This window comes from Pelodiscus sinensis, chromosome 1, assembly GCF_049634645.1.
Source record: "Pelodiscus sinensis isolate JC-2024 chromosome 1, ASM4963464v1, whole genome shotgun sequence".
Taxonomy (NCBI): Eukaryota; Metazoa; Chordata; order Testudines; family Trionychidae; genus Pelodiscus; species Pelodiscus sinensis.
The window spans coordinates 332,200,503-332,218,706 of record NC_134711.1 but is presented as its reverse complement, the minus strand read 5'-3'; the positions used below and the strand labels follow the sequence as shown (position 1 = coordinate 332,218,706).

Genomic DNA, 18,204 nt, shown 5'->3' with positions numbered 1-18,204 from the left:
TATGGATACTCCAGTGCCACTATTCAAAATAACTCCCTCCCCCCCGGAGGAATTTGAACGAATTACTCCCGTGTTTTCTGGGGCTCTAAGTCCAAGGCACCATATTTACATTAATGAGGCCTGCCTTGGATGAATTTCAAGGCTTCCTCATATTTTGGACACGCTAGATCGATCTTGTTAGATCCAAAGTTAGGTCAAATTGAGTAAAGTTGAAATAGTTTCCTTGTGTAGACATGGCCACAAAGAAGTTTTCGATGGTATCTGTGAGTCTGTGTGCACTTCGTATTAGTCATGGTGACATTATGACGCTATGATAGCATCAGGATGCAGTTTGTACAAGATGTGTTATGTGAAGAATCACTGGATATGTTCTGATTTGCTACTTGTTTTCAGTCACTGTTTCTGTATCCTAAGTTGTATCTGTAATTCCATTGTGGTTACAGCTGGGTCATGTAAACTTGACAAGATGCTTTCAATTGGGGGGGAGGGGCCTATTCAGGACAATGAGCCATTGTGTAAAACAATAGGCTTAGAGAGAAGTTTGTCTCCCACCTGGCGAATCTTGGATACTAGATGCTATCACTCTGCAGGGCATGTGACCAGCCATGGGCCTGTGCAGTTTAGAGTTTATAGAGTTTAAAGAGAAGCTGGATAAATTCATGGAGGTTAGGTCCATAAAAGGCTATTAGCCAGGGGATAAAATGGTGTCCTTGGCCTCTGTTTGTTAGAGGCTGGAGAGAGATGGCAGGAGACAAGTCGCTTGATCATTGTCTTCGGTCCACCCTCTCTGGGGCACCTGGTGCTGGCCACTTTTGGCAGACAGGATACTGAGCTAGATGGACCTTTGGTCTGACCCAGTACGGCCGTTCTTATGTTCTTATGACTCCATCCTGGGATGTCTGTAGCTTTCCTCCAAGAGTTCTAGAAAACACATTTGAAATGTGGGTCCCACCACAGGCTAAAGACGCAAAGTGCTTTCACCTTTTTTTCTTCACTCCCCAGACAACCAGACTCTTGCAAACCCCCAAGGATGAAAGACTGAGCTTTGGGGAAGTGCTGGGCCCAGGCTACAGAAATTTCTTCCGTGCTGTGCAAACCCTGGGGATTCCAAGCTATACAGCACGTGCAGTTTGGACCTTGAGAATCTGCCAGCTTGCCTGTATCATTTGCTAGGGTGATAAAGTGTTTGTCAGGTGATCTGCTTTGATCTATTTGCTATCAATTAAATCCTGCAGCTTGTGGTTAATAAATTTGCTTTGGTTTTCTTTAAAGCAGTGAGTTGCAGAGAAATGCCTGGGAAAATTACAGCGGGGGGGTCAACGTCTGTTCCTCTCTTCATTGAGGGAGGGAGCGAGAGTCTACACTGCATGCTAGGAAGTTTGTGCTTAATTTGGCTGCAGCCTCCCAATTTTCAGTTTATACCCAGTGGCTCGTGTAATCAAAACAGGATGTTACCCCATGGGAATGCTGGTGGAAGGGCACAAAAGGGAGCAGGTCTACAGCTTGTTCTAGCACCACAGTGTGAGGGGAGGCTGGCTGCGGGGGTCACTTCATTTCTCACGTGAGCCCCAGGGGAAACCGTCATCACCCCCTGCATAATCCTTGCTCACACTTCGGTTCCCACTGATATTTTTCCTTTTGCTGTTAGTTCCTGGAAGCTGAGTGGAAATTCCGAGGGATAGTGCGTGATGCCAGCCAACAATCACAGCATATTTGACCCTGTCACTTTCATCCTGACCGGCTTTCCTGGAACAGAGGAGTCTAACTTCTGGCTCGCCACCCCCTTCTGTCTGATGTACATTGCGTCACTTCTGGGGAACTCTCTCCTCTTGTTCATCATACTGACAGAACAAAGCCTCCATGAGCCCATGTACCTTTTCCTGTCCATGCTGGCCGCTGCTGATCTGCTGTTATCCACCACCACAGTGCCCAAGATGCTGGATCTATTCTGGTTCAGGGCAGGGGAAATTTCTTTTGATGCCTGCCTCACCCAGATGTTCTTCGTCCATGTCAGTTTTATCGCCGAGTCGGCCATCCTGCTGGCCATGGCGTTTGATCGGTACGTTGCCATCTGCAACCCCCTGAGATACACCACCCTGCTCACCAAGCCTGTGATCGGGAAGATCGGGCTGGCTGTTCTCACAAGGAGTTTCTGTCTCATTTTCCCTGCCATCTTTCTCGTGAAGCGACTGAAGTTCTGCAGAACCAACCTCCTGCCTCACACCTATTGTCAGCACAAGGCCTTATCCCGGCTGGCCTGCAGCGATATCACACTCAACGAATTGCATGGCATAGTCACAGCTCTTCTAGCATTTGGTTTGGATGTTGCGCTCATTGCTGTCTCTTACATGCTGATCCTCAGGGCCGTCTTCCTGCTCCCATCCAAGGATGCCCGGCTCAAGGCTCTGCGCACCTGCGGCTCTCACGTCTCTGTCATACTGATGTTCTACATACCCTCCTTTTTCACCTCTTTTGCCAACCAATTGGGGCACATCATCCCTGGATCTATTCTCAACCTCCTGGGCAACCTCCATCTGCTCATTCCCCCCATGTTAAACCCCATCATTTATGGGGTGACCACACAAGAGATCTTGAGACGGGTGATCAAGTTGTTTTATCTGTGCTGTAGCAGAAACTTCCTGCTGAACTAAGGAAGGCAAAAGATAATGCTTTGGCACTTGGACATTAATGCTAGGTGTTCTATGAACTGTAGGGGTGTTGTAACAATGGACTTCCAATGGGTACACTGGAACGGTTGTCTCTATTTCCTCAGCCAACATAAGAACATAAGAATGGCCATATTGGGTTAGACCAAAGGTCCATGCAGCCCAATAATTAAAAGTTTTTGGAGATTGCCTATCTCCTAGAGCTGGAAGGAACCTTGAAAGGTCATTGAGTCCAGTCCCCTACCTGCTCAACAGAACCAAGTACCATCCCTCAGGTTTTTTTGCCCCAAATCCCTGGGTGGTCTCTGCAAGGATTGAACTCACAAATGTGGGTTTAGCAGGCTAATGCTCAAACCACTGAGCGGTGCACTGTGTGAAGAAGAACTTATTTGTTTTAAAGCTGCTGCCTATTAATTTATTTGGTGCCCCCTAGTTGTTAGATTATGGCTTTAAGTAAATAACTTTTCTTTATTTACGTTCTGCGTATCACTCATGGTTTTTTAGACCTCTATCATATACCCTCTTAGTCTCCCCTTTTTCAAGATGAAGGGTCCTAGTCTCTTTAATCTCTCCTCATATGAGACTTGTTACGTATCTCTAATCATTTTAGTTGCCCTGCTCTGAACTTTTCCTAATGCTAGTATATCATTTTTGAGATGAGGAGGCCACATCTGTGCACAGTATTCAAGATGTGGGTGTCCCATGGATTTATAGAAGAGGAATAAGATATTCTCCATCTTATTCTCTATCCACGTTTTAATGATTCCTAACATCCTGTTTGCTTTTTTTGCCTGCCGTTGCACACTGCGTGGACATCTTCAGAGAACTATCCACGATGACTCCAAGATCTCTTTCCTGATTAGTGGTAGCTAAATTAGCCCCCATCATATATTATGTATAGTTGGGGTTATTTTTTCCAATGTGCATTACTTTACATTTAGTCACATTAAATTTGCCATTTTGTTGCCTAATCACTTAGGGTATGTCACGAGGCATAACGGAGCGGTCGACAAACGCTTCCCCTGTCTACCGACCCGCGTCTTGACTGCTATGCTGTGCCGACGATCAGCTGAGCCGGAACAGCACGGTGGCCATTTTTATTTTAATGAAGATGGGAATATTTAAATCCTGACTTCATTGACTATGTTAGGTAGCCTATTTCACATGCCTCTGCTGACAGAGACATGTAGTCTAGACATACCCTGAGTTTGGTCAGATTTTTTGAAGTTCTTCACAGTCTGCTTTGGTCTTAATTATCTTGATCAGTTTAGTTTTGTCTGTAAACTTTGCCACCTCACTGTTTAACCCTTTCTCCAGATCATTTATCATTGCGTTGAATAGGAGTGGTCCTAGGACTGATCCTTGGGGAACATCACTAGTTACCCCTCTCCATTCTGAAAATTTACCATTTATTCCTACTCGTTCTATCCTGTCTTTTAACTAGTTCTCAGTCCATCAAAGGATTTTCCCTCTTATCCCCTGACAACTTAATTTACCTAAGAGCCTTCAGTGAGGGACCTCGTCAAAGGCTTTCTAGAAATCTAAGCACACTATATCCACTGGATCCTCCTTGTTCACGTTTGTTGACCCGTTCAAATAACTCTAATAGATTAGTAAGACAGGATTTCCCTTTACAGAAACCATGTTGCCTTTTGCCCAGTAAATTATGTTCTTCTATGTGTCTGACCATTTTATTCTTTCTATTGTTTTAACTAATTTGCCCGGTACTGACGTTAGAGCCCTTTTTAAATATTGGCATCACGTTAGCTATCTTCCAGTCATTGAGTACAAGAGCAGTTTTAAAGGATAGGTTACAAACCACAGTTAAGAGTTCCATAATTTCACATCTGAGTTCTTTTGGAACTCTTGGGTGAATACCATCTGGTCCCGGTGACTTATTACTGTTCAGTTTATCTATTAATTCCAAAACCTCCTCTAATGAGACATCAATCTGAGACAATTCCTCAGATTTGTCACCTACAAAAGATGGGTCAGGTTTGGGAATCTCTATCACATCCTCAGCAGAAATGTTGTTCCCCAGATTGTGACACTAGGATCCTGAGACAGTCATGGTTACAGCAACACTGAATTAGCCAGAAAGCAAACTGCCAGTGATGGTAGGTGGACTACAAACCTGAGAACAGTGTGGCTCTGAAGCAAAGGACAGGGTAGGATGCCCAAACAAGCAACATTACAAAGGCAGGGGCCTTAGTTTATCGCTGAGTCATCAGGTTGCCCCACTGATACATCTTGGGATAAATGCCAGGAAGGGACCCTGGAATTATATCTAAGGTCTATCATGTGGGTAACAGTTGAGCATGCTAAGAATAGTAATTTAAATAAATTTTCATGTTTAGAGGTCTTATAGTAATGCTATCGTTAAGCTATGATCTGTAACTAGCCTTAAAGGTCAGCAGGAAACTGTCAGGAAACTAATTTCGATTCTGTTGTATAAAAGGGGATTCTGTTATATAAAAGGAGAAGTTAACGTACGCCGCCTCACCAATTAACAGCTAGGAAAAGGAGGGAGTCATTCATCTGGTTTCCTCCAATCAGTAAGGAAATTTTGCGTAAGGAAGGGCATGTTTAAGGTTGTGACTCTCAGACTGTTTGGCCCGTGGCCCACGTGGCTCAATGCAATACTTTCTTTGGACCACCAGTGGCGAAAAGAAACTCGCCATTAATTACATGATTGGGCTGGAATATTTTGCTCGTGCTGCAGCTGGAAAGAATGGTTTCGTTTAACCCGTGAAAAGGAAAATATGAAATTATTAAACGGATCAAGCGTTTTAACTTTCTGCTGTTTGTTTATCAAACTTCATTTAAAATATGGTAAAATATGAATTGATGTCCCCCCCAAAATGTTTTCATGTTTTCTTTATTTATGGCAGGGGTGGGGAACTTTTTTGGATTGGGGATCACTGACCCACTGAAAAATCAGTTGGGGACCACACACATGCGAAGCAAAAAAACCCTCCTGCAAAATCCCCCAACCCTCACTCATGTGGCCCCCAACTGAGGCACCCCACTCCTCTGGGGGTCCACCCCTGTGGGGCAAGGGGGAAGGGGAGGACTGAGGTTCAGGGCTTCCCATGGGCTGGATTTACCCTATTAAGGTCCCAGGTTTAGTGGATTTTGTGGTCTCCCCTAGGCTCTGGGCTAGAGACAAAACTAAGGGGTTTAGTGTGCAGGACAGGGCTGCCAGTGAACAGGTTAGGGATGGGGGTGCAGGATCTGGGTGGGAGTTAGGGTGTGGGGGGGTAAGAGTGCAATGTCTAGGCAGGGGGTGGGGTGCAGGAGCAGGCTGGCAGTGGGCATGTAGGCAGGGGTAGGGGGAAGAAGCAAGGGAAGGTGAAACGTGGTCAGCAGGGAGGTTGCATGAGTGGGCTGAGGGAAGGGTGTCTGACGAGGGGTAGGGGGCAGTAGCAAGGGAGGGTCCAGGAGCAAGGTGGAGGTAGGGTGTTTGTTGGGGGGTGGGAGCAGGCTGGGGATACAGGGTCTGAGCATGAGGGAGGGGGGGGCACTTACTTGCTTTCACACCCCATGTCGCTCCAGGCATTATGTCTCAGGCCCGGCCTCCTGCTGCTCCCATTGGCCTCAACTCTGGTAAATGGGAGCTACGCGGAAAGCCTTCGGGCAGAGCGTCTGTTTCCTCAGCTGGGGGAGGGGGAGTGGCTGAACACAAAGGCACTTCTGGCTCCACTTCTTCCCCACGAGCCAGATCCAGGGGGGAGGCTCAGGACACCCCCCCCCCCACACACACACGGGGAAGCCAGCACAGGTGCTCCAATCTCGCGGGTGAGGGAGGCAAGGCTGGAGTGCCCATACAGGCTCCCTGCTGTGGGGTGAGAGAGGGAGGGAGAGAAGGTGGTGGGAGGGGGAGGCGGAGCTGGAGCCGTAGATCACCTGGAAGGCAGCCGCGGACCATTAGTGGTACTACAGTAAATGTGAGCACCACTCGTTTAAGCAGTTACCTGTCCCCACCATGGACCTGGGAAATGTTTCTGTGTTTTTCACCAGGCAAGCTGGCACCAGCGTGGGTCTTCTGTTGTGACGGAAACCGTGTGGTGTGCGTTGTGCTGTTGTGTGCTAATACCGTTATTTCGGTGGCTACTGCACAAGAAGGGTGGCCACACGCAGCAGCACAGGTCAGCGCAGGTTCTGCCCTGCCTGGGAAGCCCTGTTTACCCACGCCGGAAAACACCAATTGGGAGGTCAGGCCCCGCCTGCCACCCTCGGGCAGAGAGAACCCAAGGAGAGAACGGCTGCGTGGCACACAAGCACAGAGGTACAAATGTGGGGGAGGGAGAAGAGGACGTCTCCATGATGCTCAAGGCACCAAGCAAGTGGACATGCCAACGGCCGACCAAAGACCCCAATTTCGAGTGGTGCAATTGGTGAGACACCTTCCAGCCACTCAGGAAGGCTCTGCGCCTCTGGTACTGACCACCAGGCCTTTGTGGGATGTCCCGAATTCCACCACGATCAGTCAAGTAACCTTGATGGGTGGCAGCCTGTCTCCTGCAGCCAGGGAATCTGCCACCCTGGGGAGCTTTTAAGCAGAGTCCATAGAGGGAAGGGATTTTAAGGTCTCTTGTGGGCCCCACCTGCTGCACTCAGAGCACCAGAGTGGGGAGCCGCCCTGACAGGACGTAAGTGCTACCCACAGGCAAAATGCGGTGGGGGGGGGGAGCGGAGACGCATGGGCCATGGCACAAGCAGAGCTGATGACAAATCTCCACCACGTCCTGCAAGCTTCACAGAGGGGTTTGTGGTCCCCTTTACTCTTCCCCATGTGAAACCCTCAGTTCCCCTTCAGAGGAGTGAGCCCTGAGCCATCCCCTTTGGGCCCTGCTCGCCTCAGCAATGTGTACTTTATTCTAAAAGAGTGGGGGCCCCAATTCAGGCCACCCCACTGGCCCCTGGCTGGGGGGATCAGTGACGTCTCCAGTGGATTGTGTCCCAACACGTATGAGGAATCAGCACAAGATAAACACGGGTGTTGGGGAACAAAAGTAACTTCTAGGAAGGCCAGGGCAGCTCTGCGTAACATAGTAGATGCTTCCCATGACATAAGAACATAAGAACGGCCATACTGGGTCAGACCAAAGGTCCATCTAACTCAGTGTCCAGACTTCCAACAGTGGCCAATGCCAGGTACCTCAGAGGGAGTGAACAGAACAGGGTATCATTGATTGATTCCTCCTCTGTCACCCATTCCCGTCCCCTGAAACCCTGAGGCTAGAGTCACCATTCCTACCTCTCTTGGATAATAGCTATTGATAGACCTAACCTCCATGAATCTCTCTAGTTCTTCTCTGAACCCTGTTAAAGTCCTGGTCTTCACATCATCCTCTGGCAAGGAGTTCCACAGGTTGTATGTGTGCTGTGTGAAGAAAAAACTTCCTTTTGTTTGTTTGAAATCTGCTATTTATTAATTTCATGTTGTGACCCTTAGTTTTTATGTCATGGGAACACGTAAATAACTTTTCCTTATTCACTTTTCCCACACCAGGGTGTGTCGAAACTACATGGCTCCGTTGACGGAGCCATGTAGATGAGGCTGATCGGCAGATGGAAATAAATCCGTGATTTAAATAATCGCGGCTTCATTTAAATTTAAATGGCTGCTGCACTCTGCTGACCAGCTGATGATCAGCTGTTTGTTGGCAGATCTGGGCAGGCTGGATGCACCGTGGTCGACAAAGAAGTCTTTGTCGACCGGCGCAGGTAAACCTGGTTTCATGAGGCATACCTGCGCCAGTCGACAAAGCCTTCCTTGTTGACTGCGGCACATCCAGACTGCCCCGATCTGCCAACAAACAGCTGACCATCAGCTGATCGGCAAAGCGCAGCAGCCATTTAAATGTAAATGAAGCCGCGATTATTTAAATCGCGGCTTCATTTCCTTCTGCTGATCATCCTTATCTACATGGCTCCGTCAACGGAGCCATGTAGTTTAGACACACCCCCAGTGATGATTTTATAGACCTCGATCAAATCCCCCTTGTTCTCCAAGCCTTGTGCTGCCGGAAGGCCCCTGCACCTCTGGAGCAGCAAGAAGGGAGAGATACATGCTGTGGAGGCAAATGGCAAACTCGGGTTTCCTGCCACTCTACAGGTTAATGGCACTATCCGCCCAGAATGGCTACCTGACTGGGTGGGGCACATACGCCCAATGGTGGTGGAGTACTGCTCTCAGGTCTGTGCCCCACTTAGGGCAGCTATCCGTAGGGTCAGGAAATAGATAACCTGGGAATTTCCCTCCAGGGCAAGGGGGAGCAACTTGTGATTTCTGCCAGCAAACGTGGTGTCCACGACGGAACGTCACTGACCACAGGGGCCCTTCACCACCATGATTGCCACCCCGGGCCATCGGCCACCACAAGAGCTTCCTTCCCTGCATAAAGGGCCAGCAGTTGGACAGAAGGAAGAAAAAGCTCCCCTCGCAGGAAAAGAAAGGCCCGGCCGTGGCATTTGTCTGGCATGCTGCCAGCAGAAGATACACGCTGAAATTCCCCCAAACCACAAGCTGGCGGGTGCTCACTGATGGAGACAGACACGTGCTGCATCCCAGCCCCTTCTCAGGCAACAATGGTCATGAGTGAGGAGAAGGAGCAGGGCCAGAACGGCCCACCTGGGAAGGGGAGGGCTGCCATGTACCACAAAGGGGGAACACGAAAGAGCCCAAGGATGGACCCATCACCTGGCTAGACACCGCCTTCCACATCCTCATGAGTTATCCGATCAACCAATGGGCACTGAAGAACAACTTGCACCTTCTCTATCAGCTTCCTGTAGTATTAACATTCTAATAACACCCCTTTTTTTCCTTCTTTTCCCTTCTCCCCCCCCCCTCCTTCCCTATTTATTTTAGGACGGGACCTATAATAACTCCATACATCTGAAGAAGTGGGCAGGGACCACGCCATCTCATGATACCATCCCCATGTTTTGTTAGTCTTTCAGGTGCTGCAGGACTATTACAGGCAGTCCCTGGGTTACGTACAAGACAGGGACTGTAGGTTTGTTCTTAAGTTGAATTTGTATGTAAGTCAGAACTGGTACATATTGTAGGGGAAACTCTAGCCAAACATTTCTCCCTGGTCTGCTGGGGGGGGCGCAGCTAGTGCGGGGTGCCTCCCCCATTGTCGCTGCCTCCGGTGGCACGGGGGTTGCTTCTCCCCAGCAGACCAGGGAGACGCGGAGCTAGCGCCCTCCCCCCCCCAGCAGACTAGGGAGACGTGGAGCGGCTTTTCTTGCCGCGGAGGATGCGGGTGGCAGGACCACTGAGATGCGCCGCAGTCCCACCGCCCGCGTCCTCCGCAGCGAGAAAAGCCGCTCCGCATCTCCCTGGTCTGCTGGGGAGGGGCCCACCCCCTTCGTAAGTAGGGATCCGACGTAAGTCAGAGCCACGTAACCTGGGGACTGCCTGTAGTTATTTTGAAGTTTTTCCAATTACAAACTAACTTGGTGACCCCTCCGAAGCTCTAGTACAGGGTTCCCCAACCTGGGGGACACATACCCTCAGGGGGTACGAGAAGCTTGTCAAGAGGATACGGGGAATATTTGGTAAATAACTAGATTATCCTAATTAAAATATTCCAAATGTAGTAGTGTTAGTGAAAAAAGTTGTGGATTCTACAGTCTAGAATTTATTTCCTTTTATATTGAATAGGGGGTATGGGAAGGTTTACTTTGCGCAAAAGCATCCATGCCAATCTAGACGCGGTTTTGTGCAAGAAAGCTCTGGTGGCCAGTTTCGCCATCGTGGCTTTTTTGCGCAAAACAGTTTTTACCTGTCTACACTGGCCCTCTTGCGCAAAAGCATTTGCGCAAGAGGGGTTTTTCCCAAGCGGGAACGTCAGTGTATTTGGGCAAGAACACTGACAACCATACATTAGATCGTCAGTGCTCTTGCACAAATTCAAGCAACCAGTGTAGACAGATGGCAAGTTTTTGCGCACAAACAGACGCTTTTGCGAAAAACTTGCCGGTCTAGATGCAGCCTTCATGTAAGAGCAAAACATCAAAAGGTAAAAGTGTCAAGGGAAAAACAAGGAAAGACCTTTGAGGAATTCCCAACACATAGATGTGGGGGAATGGCCATGTCTTGTGGAAAACGTTCCTGGTATAAACACTGCCCCCTACAGTGTGGATACACTGGAGAGTGTCTAGCAGAGGGCAACACAAATGAAGAGGGGGCTGGAGCACATGATTTCCAAAGAGAGGCTGATGGATAGGGGCTTGTTTAGTCTACAGAAGCGAAGAGTGAGGGGGGATTTGATAGCAGCCTTCAACTACCTAAAAAAGGGGTCCAAAGAGGCTGGAGAGAGGCTGTTCTCAGTAGTGACGGATGGCAGAACAAGGAGCAATGGGCTCAAGTTACAGTGGGGGAGATGTAGGTTGGGGTACATCTACACTAGCTCGTTAGTTCGAGCTAGGTAGGTTAATTAGAGCAAGGGGAGTTGCAAATGAAGCCCGGGATTTAAATATCCCAGGCTTTATTTGCATGTTCCCGGGCACCGCCATTTTAAAATCCTCCTTAGTCTGAACTCTGTGCCTGTGGCTACACAGAATGAGGATTAACGGTAGTTCGAATTAGGATCTTCAATTCGAACTACCTTCTCCGTGCCGCGTGTAGCCATGGGCACAGGGTTGGGACTAAGGGGGATTTTAAAATGGCGATGCCCGGGAACATGCAAATGAAGCCCGGGATAATTAAATCCCAGACTTCATTTGCAACTCTGCTTGCCCTCGTTATCCTACCTAGCTTGAACTAATGAGCTGGTGTAGACGTACCCTTGGCTATTAGGAAAAACTATTTCCCTAGGAGGGTGGGGAAGCACAGGGATGGGTTCCCTAGGAGGGGGTGGAATCTCCATTCCTGGAGGGTTTTAAGTTGCTGTTTGACAAAGCCCTGGATGGGATGATTGAGTTGGGTTGATCCTGCTTTGTGCAGGGGGTTGGACTTGAGGACTCCTGAGGTCTCTTTCAAGCCTGGGGTTCTATGATTCTAACCCTTTGAGTTAAAGAGTTCTCCGCACAAAGATTACCCTGTTTCTCATGTGACACAGACCAGTAAGCTCAGGAAATGACATGATGTTTATGTGACATCCCAGTCAGGGATCCAGGAAAACGTACCTGGCACCACGTCACTGGCCAGCTCTACAGAATGATTGTTCTGAGGTGCAAAGCACCAAGAGAAACCTTTAAGTCCCTTTATGAATGAAGAGACGGAGCAGCCTGTCCCGGATCTGTTTGGTCTTCACCCCGTAGATGATGGGGTTCAGCATAGGAGGCACCAGGAGGTACACGTTGGCAAGGAGAATGTGGAAGCTGAGGGGCACATTGTGGCCAAAGCGGTGTGCGAGAAAGGAGAAAAGAGAAGGGATGTAAAAGGATAAAATGGCACACAGGTGGGAACCACAAGTCTCAAAAGTCTTGAGCCGGGCGGCCTTTGTGGGGAGACCGAAGATGGCCCTGAGGATAAGAACATAGGACACAGTGATGAAAATGATATCCACACCCATCATAGCGAAGACCACAAACAGACCATAGTAGTTATTGACACGTATGTCCGCACAGGCCAGTTTCGCCACAGCGATGTGCTCGCAGTAGGAGTGGGGGATGATGTTGGTTTGGCAGTATGGCAACCTTCTTGCCAGGAAGGGATACGGCAGCGTGACTGTGCAGCCGCGCAACATCACTGCCAAACCGATCTTGGCCACCACAGGGATCGACAGGATGGTCGAATGTCTCAGCGGATGGCAGATGGCCACGTAACGATCCAGAGCCATGGCCGAAAAGAGTCCTGACTCTATCACGGTAAAGCAGTGAATGAAGTACATCTGCATGAGGCAGGCATTGAAAAGGATCTCCTTGGAATTGAACCAGAAGATTGCCAACATTTTGGGCAAGATGGACGTAGACAGGACCAGGTCAGTGACGGCCAACATGCAGAGGAAATAGTACATGGGCTCATGGAGTTTTGGCTCTCTCTTCACAATGAAAAGGATGATAAAGTTTCCCAAGATGGCTATTACATAAGTGGTGCAGAAGGGGATGGAGATCCAGGCATGGGCTGTCTCCAGGCTAGGAATGCCCATTAGGATGAAGGTGAGGGGGTTGGTGAAGTGGGTTGTGCTGGAATTTGACATGGAGCAGGAGAGAGGGTATCCAACTGTGAAGCAGAACGGTGTCTCCGGAATGTACCATATATTCCTCTGACTTCCTATGCGTACCTTGGATCTATGGTGATGGTCGCAGTAAGAATGCAGACATGCCTGGATGGAGAAACAATGTTAGTATGAGACTCTACATGTGTTGTACTTAAAAGAAGTACTCGGGATCTTTTTCAGGGGGATAAGGCAACACGCCACATTTATTGAACACACATAGAATAATCAATACTTATCATATGCATATCACACATCACACTCATGCACTCTCACATACACACAAGCACCCTCTGTTTTGTTGTTACCAAAAGTTGCTCCCCCTAACTGCACTGGCCAGGTGAGTTAGATGGTGGAGGGGTGGAGCCGGGCTTCTGCTGATCCGTATCGATGCTCCCATGTTGACAAGACGAAAACCCGGGGTCCCTCTGCAAGATGCCTCCTATTTATCCCTCTCGTGCAGCCAATTAGTCATCACTTCGCCTTTCTTAATGCTGCTTCAAAGAGAGTTCTTCCAAGGGCAGGCACTTGCTAGTTGACTCCCAAGGCATCTGTATGTCCAGTCTTCTTAATGAGCTCACTTTGCAGGTATTGTCTTGGATTTGGCTCCCAGACCTTCTCCACCCTGGTAACTGTTGCTGGAGGTGCTCCCCTTTCAGTCTCTATTCACTCCTCATTCATTTCAACAGGGCAATCATAAGAACATAAAAACATAAGAACGGCCGTACTGGGTCAGTCCAAAGGTCCATCTAGCCCAGTATCCTGTCTGCCGACAGTGACCAGCACCAGGTGCCCCAGAGAGGATGGACCGAAGACAATGATCAAACAATTTGTCTCCTGTCATCTCTCTCCAGCCTCTGACAAACAGAGGCCAAGGACACCATTTTATCCCCTGGCTAATAGCCTTTTATGGACCTAACCTCCATGAAATTATCTAGCTTCTCTTTAAACTCTGTTATAGTCCCAGCCTTCACAGCCTCCTCTGGCAAGGAGTTCCACAGGTTGACTACACATTGTGTGAAGAACTTTCTTTTATTAGTTTTAAACCTGCTACCCATTCATTTCATTTGGTGTCCTCTAGTTCTTCTATTTAGGGAACTAATAAATAACTTTTCTTTATCTGCCCTCTCCACACCACTCATGATTTTACATACCTCTATCATATCCCCCCTCAGTCTCTTCTTTTCTAAACTGAAAAGTCCCAGTTGTTTTAACCTCTCCTCCCGTTCCAAACCCCTAATAATTTTAGTTGCCCTTTTCTGAACCCTTCCCAAGGCTAAAATATCTTTTCTGAAGTGAGGAGACCACATCTGTAAACAGTATTCAAGATGTGGGCGTACCATAGTTTTATACAGGGGCAGTAAGATATTCTGGGTCTTATTTTCTATCCCTTTCTTAATAATTCCTAGGAAATCAAGGACTCAATGAAATCAAGGAAAGGGGAGAGCTCAAAAGACATTTTTTCTTACAAGATCTATATATCTTAATACAAAGTTATAGGAGAAATGTTACAGAGAGTCTATAAGAACACTTCAAGATAGATCTAAAAGGACAAGATCTTAATACAAAGTATAATATCACAGGGATTTCTCCACACATGCACTAATGGAAGTTTTTTTTATGGGAAAAGGAGATTGGTCTCTCTTCACCCACTGAAAAATGACATCATCATTATTGAATAATGACATATTGAGGTGCATTAGGAGGAGCGTTGCCAGCAGATCTGGAGAAGGGATTATTCCCCTTTTTTCGGCTCTGGTGAGGCCACATCTGGAGTATTGTGTCCAGTTCTGCACCCCCCACTACAGAAAGGATGTGGACACACTGGAGAAAGTCAAACAGAGGGCAAGCAAAATGATGAGGGAGTGAAGCACATGATCTATGAGGAGATGCTGAGGGATTTGGGCTTGTTTAGTCTGCAGAAGAGAAGAGTGAGGGGGGATTTGAGAGCAGCCTTCAGCTTTGTGAAGGGGGGTTCCAAAGAGGCTGGAGAGAGGCTGTTCTCAGTGGTGGCAGATGGCAGAAGGAGGAGCAATGGTTTCATGTTGCCATTGGGGAGGTCTAGGTTGGACATTAGGAAAACCTATTTGGCTAGGAGGGTGGGTAAGCATTGGGACACGTTCCCTAGAACCCATCACTAGAGGTGTTTAAGACCTGGTGTGCAAAGACCCTGCCAGACAATTAAAAGAAAGTGAGGTACCAGCCCGCCGCAGCGACATCTCCATGAACAGCCAGAGCCCTGCAACACGAGAATGCAACAGTCCGTGTGTGTGAACACACAGCTGGCTCCTGAAGTCTTTACTGAATTTCTCCTCTGTTTCTACTTGCTGGGTCCTGAGCAAAGTACAGACACAGCCTCAGAACATGGGTTTCTATTACGCATCAACTGACACCTTTCACCCTGAGACATCCACTGTGCCTATGAAAAATAGCCACCTCCAGGCTGGAAACCATCAGCTGGAGGGGAGGGTGCACGGAAAAGAGGAAGAGTTTGGCCAGGGATATTGGAGCAAACTTGTCTCCTGTGGCAAGAACCTTGAGATGTTTCTTGGCTGCGCAGAGCAGAAAGGCCCCAGTCCTACCACATCCTCATTTCACTGGCTTTGTCAGGCAAGAAACAGAGACCTGGGAGTTTTGAGATTCAAAGGACTGCCCTGGGAACCCCCTTCGGGTCGCCGTTACCCACATATCTCTTACCCCAGCACCCGACGAACAACCCTACTCCGAGAGCCGACAGAGCGGCGTGCACCACTCACTGTACAGCTCCGGCCGATCCCCTCACGGTGCTCTCAGCCTGTCACGGAGCAGCAGCCTCGGCATGGAAGCAGGGCAGAGACCAGCCTGTCTGAGCTTCTGGGCTATTTATTCAGCTTCTGGAGTAAATAGTCATTAAGAGACGCTCCCAGAGGGAGACGAGACACTTTTACTTTGTATTGAGTCACAGAGGAGTTGGCTGCTCTGAGTATTTGTGTATAATTACAAATTTCAGTGGATTAGGGAGAAAACACTTGGAATAAATCTCATTCTCCTGAGGGTAACGTAACCTTGGAATACCTTGAATGGGTGTTTGGACAGTGGGCGGAAGACCAGGAGAAAGATGATTGAAGGAAGACACAAGCTGTTGAACATGGAACAGAACTCAGTAATTGTCATCTGTCACTATTGCCCCAATAGGCAGCACCTTTCGCTCAAGGATCAAACATCTACTAAAGTTAAAACTCATTGAACAGATCCATAGGGTACACCTACCCAGCGGCTTTTTTTAAATAACTTGCTTTATTTCAAAATATCACAGTGCACGTCTACACAAGCAATCCTTTATTGCAAATAACGTTGAGCTAGAGACCTCTTACTCTGTCTCCTGTTACCCTCATTTCACAAGGAGTAAGGGAAGTCAGAGGAAGCGTGCTCTTCCATCAACTTCCTGCTGTGTACACAGTGCCAAAAGTCTAATTATGCTATTTCGATTTCAGTGACGCAATGGACCAAGCTGAAGTTGCGTAGCTTTATTCGACTTTTGCCCATATGTGTAGACATGCCCTTAGAGACTAACAAAATTACATAAAGAATCGTGAGCTTTTATGACAAACCCCACTTCTTCAGATGTGCTTGAGTGCACAAAAATGGGGGACTATCCACAATATAGGAGAAAAAGAAGGGAGAGGAAATTAAAAAAAAAATACCTGTTCGTAGTAGTGCAGGTGCTATCGAAGCTAATGAGTGGGCTGGAAATGTGCCCTAATTCGATTTAGATGTCAATTAGAAGCCCAATCCGAACTATCTAGTCCGTGCCGCGTGTAGCCGCGCGGCACGGGGTTCGCACTAGCCGGCTTTTAAAAATGGCGGCGCTGGCTTTATGCTAATGAAGCCCGGGAAATTCAAATCCCGGGCTTCATTAGCAAGTTCGGTATGCATACATTACCCCCCTAGTTCGAACTAGGGGGATAGTGTAGACATACCCTGAGAGCTGCCCATTTAAGCTGCTCTTAAACATCTCCAATGCTGTAGATTCTACATCCTCCGTCAGGCTAGAAAGTCGTTGCTGTAAGGAGAGTCCCAAGAGCCAGGTTGCTTAAATCAAACCTCTACCAGGACGTGTGCCGGAGATTGTTCTGAGAAGTTCTTGGAATGTGGGAGGCTCCCTATTGCCTGGGCCTGTTCAGTTGAGAGGAGAGAAAGAAGGGGGTATAAGAAGGATAAGAAGAAAAGAAATAAATATTCCTGACTGGCAAATGAGTGCCTATCTATAAAAAATGGAAGATGCTTCAGGGGGTAGCCAAGTTAGTCTGTACAGGATAAACTTAAAAATATACAAATAGACTAACACAAGGAGCTTTCATAGAGGCATCTGAAGAAGTGGGCTGTGCCCACAAAAGGGCATGATCCCATCTACATGCTTTGTTAGTCTATAAAGTGCTACCAGACCATATGTGTTTTTTTTAAGTTTAAAGGGAGGAAGGACAATCAAGGAACTACAGACCAATCAGCCTTACCTCAGTCCCAGGGAAAATCATGGAGGGGATCCTCAAGGAATCCATTGTGAAGCAATTGGAAGTGGGGAAAATTATTAGGAATCGTCAACATGGATTGTCCAAGGGCAAGTCCTGCCTGACCAATCTGATTAGCGTCTATGATGTGATAACTGGCTCGGTGGACATGGGGAAGTTGGTGGACGTGCTATACCTTGACTTTAGCAAAGCTTTTGATATGAACTCCCACAATATTCTTGCCAGCAAGTTAAGGAAGTATGGATTAGAAAAATGGACTGGAAGGTGGATAGAAAGCTGGCTAGATTGTCAGGCCCAATGGGTAGTGATCAATGGCTCGATGTCAGGTTGGCGTCGGTTTCAAGTGGAGTGCCCCAATAATCGGTTCTAGGGCCGGATCTTTATTAATGACCTGGATGAGGGGATGGATTGAACCCTGAGCAAGTTTGCAGATGGCACTAAGCTGGGGGGAGAGGTAGATACACTGGAGGGCAGGGATAGGGTCCAGAGTGACCTGGACAGATTAGAGGATTGGGCCACCAGAAATCTGATGAGGTTCAACAAGGAAAAGTGCAGAGTCCTGAACTTGGGACAGAAAAATCCCAGGCATTGTTACAGGCTGGGGATCGACTGGCTAAGCAGCAGTTTGGCAGAAAAGGACCTGGGGACTCCAGTGGATGAGAAGCTGGAGATGAGTCAACAGGGTGCCCTTGTATCCAAGAAGGCTAATGGACTATTAGGCTGCATTAGGAGGAGCATTGCCAGGAGATCTAGCGAAGTGATTATTCCCCTTTATTTGGCGCTATTCTATTTGATTTCCATGTTGAATACATTTCTTTTTGTTTCACTGTAATTGATTTTGGAACAGGGGAT

The 18,204-nt window shown here is 48.0% G+C and overlaps 2 protein-coding genes across 2 annotated transcripts; one reads left to right on the top strand and one right to left on the bottom strand.

The window, feature by feature from the left end:
• Positions 1-1,688: 1,688 nt before the first annotated feature.
• On the top strand, positions 1,689-2,651 carry LOC102456740 (olfactory receptor 52B2-like). The gene has a single exon (XM_006111284.2). It carries the CDS (start codon positions 1,689-1,691, stop codon positions 2,649-2,651), a length of 963 nt encoding a protein of 320 aa, XP_006111346.2.
• A 9,227-nt stretch (positions 2,652-11,878) lies between these two features.
• On the bottom strand, positions 11,879-12,826 carry LOC102455009 (olfactory receptor 52R1-like). The gene has a single exon (XM_075923079.1). It carries the CDS (start codon positions 12,824-12,826, stop codon positions 11,879-11,881), a length of 948 nt encoding a protein of 315 aa, XP_075779194.1.
• Positions 12,827-18,204: the final 5,378 nt, after the last annotated feature.

What these genes read in the sequence shown, in the direction of transcription:
- LOC102456740 (XM_006111284.2), top strand. Translation starts at nt 1,689, where the DNA reads ATGCCAGCCAACAATCACAGCATATTTGACCCTGTCACTTTCATCCTG.
- LOC102455009 (XM_075923079.1), bottom strand. Translation starts at nt 12,826, where the DNA reads ATGTCAAATTCCAGCACAACCCACTTCACCAACCCCCTCACCTTCATC.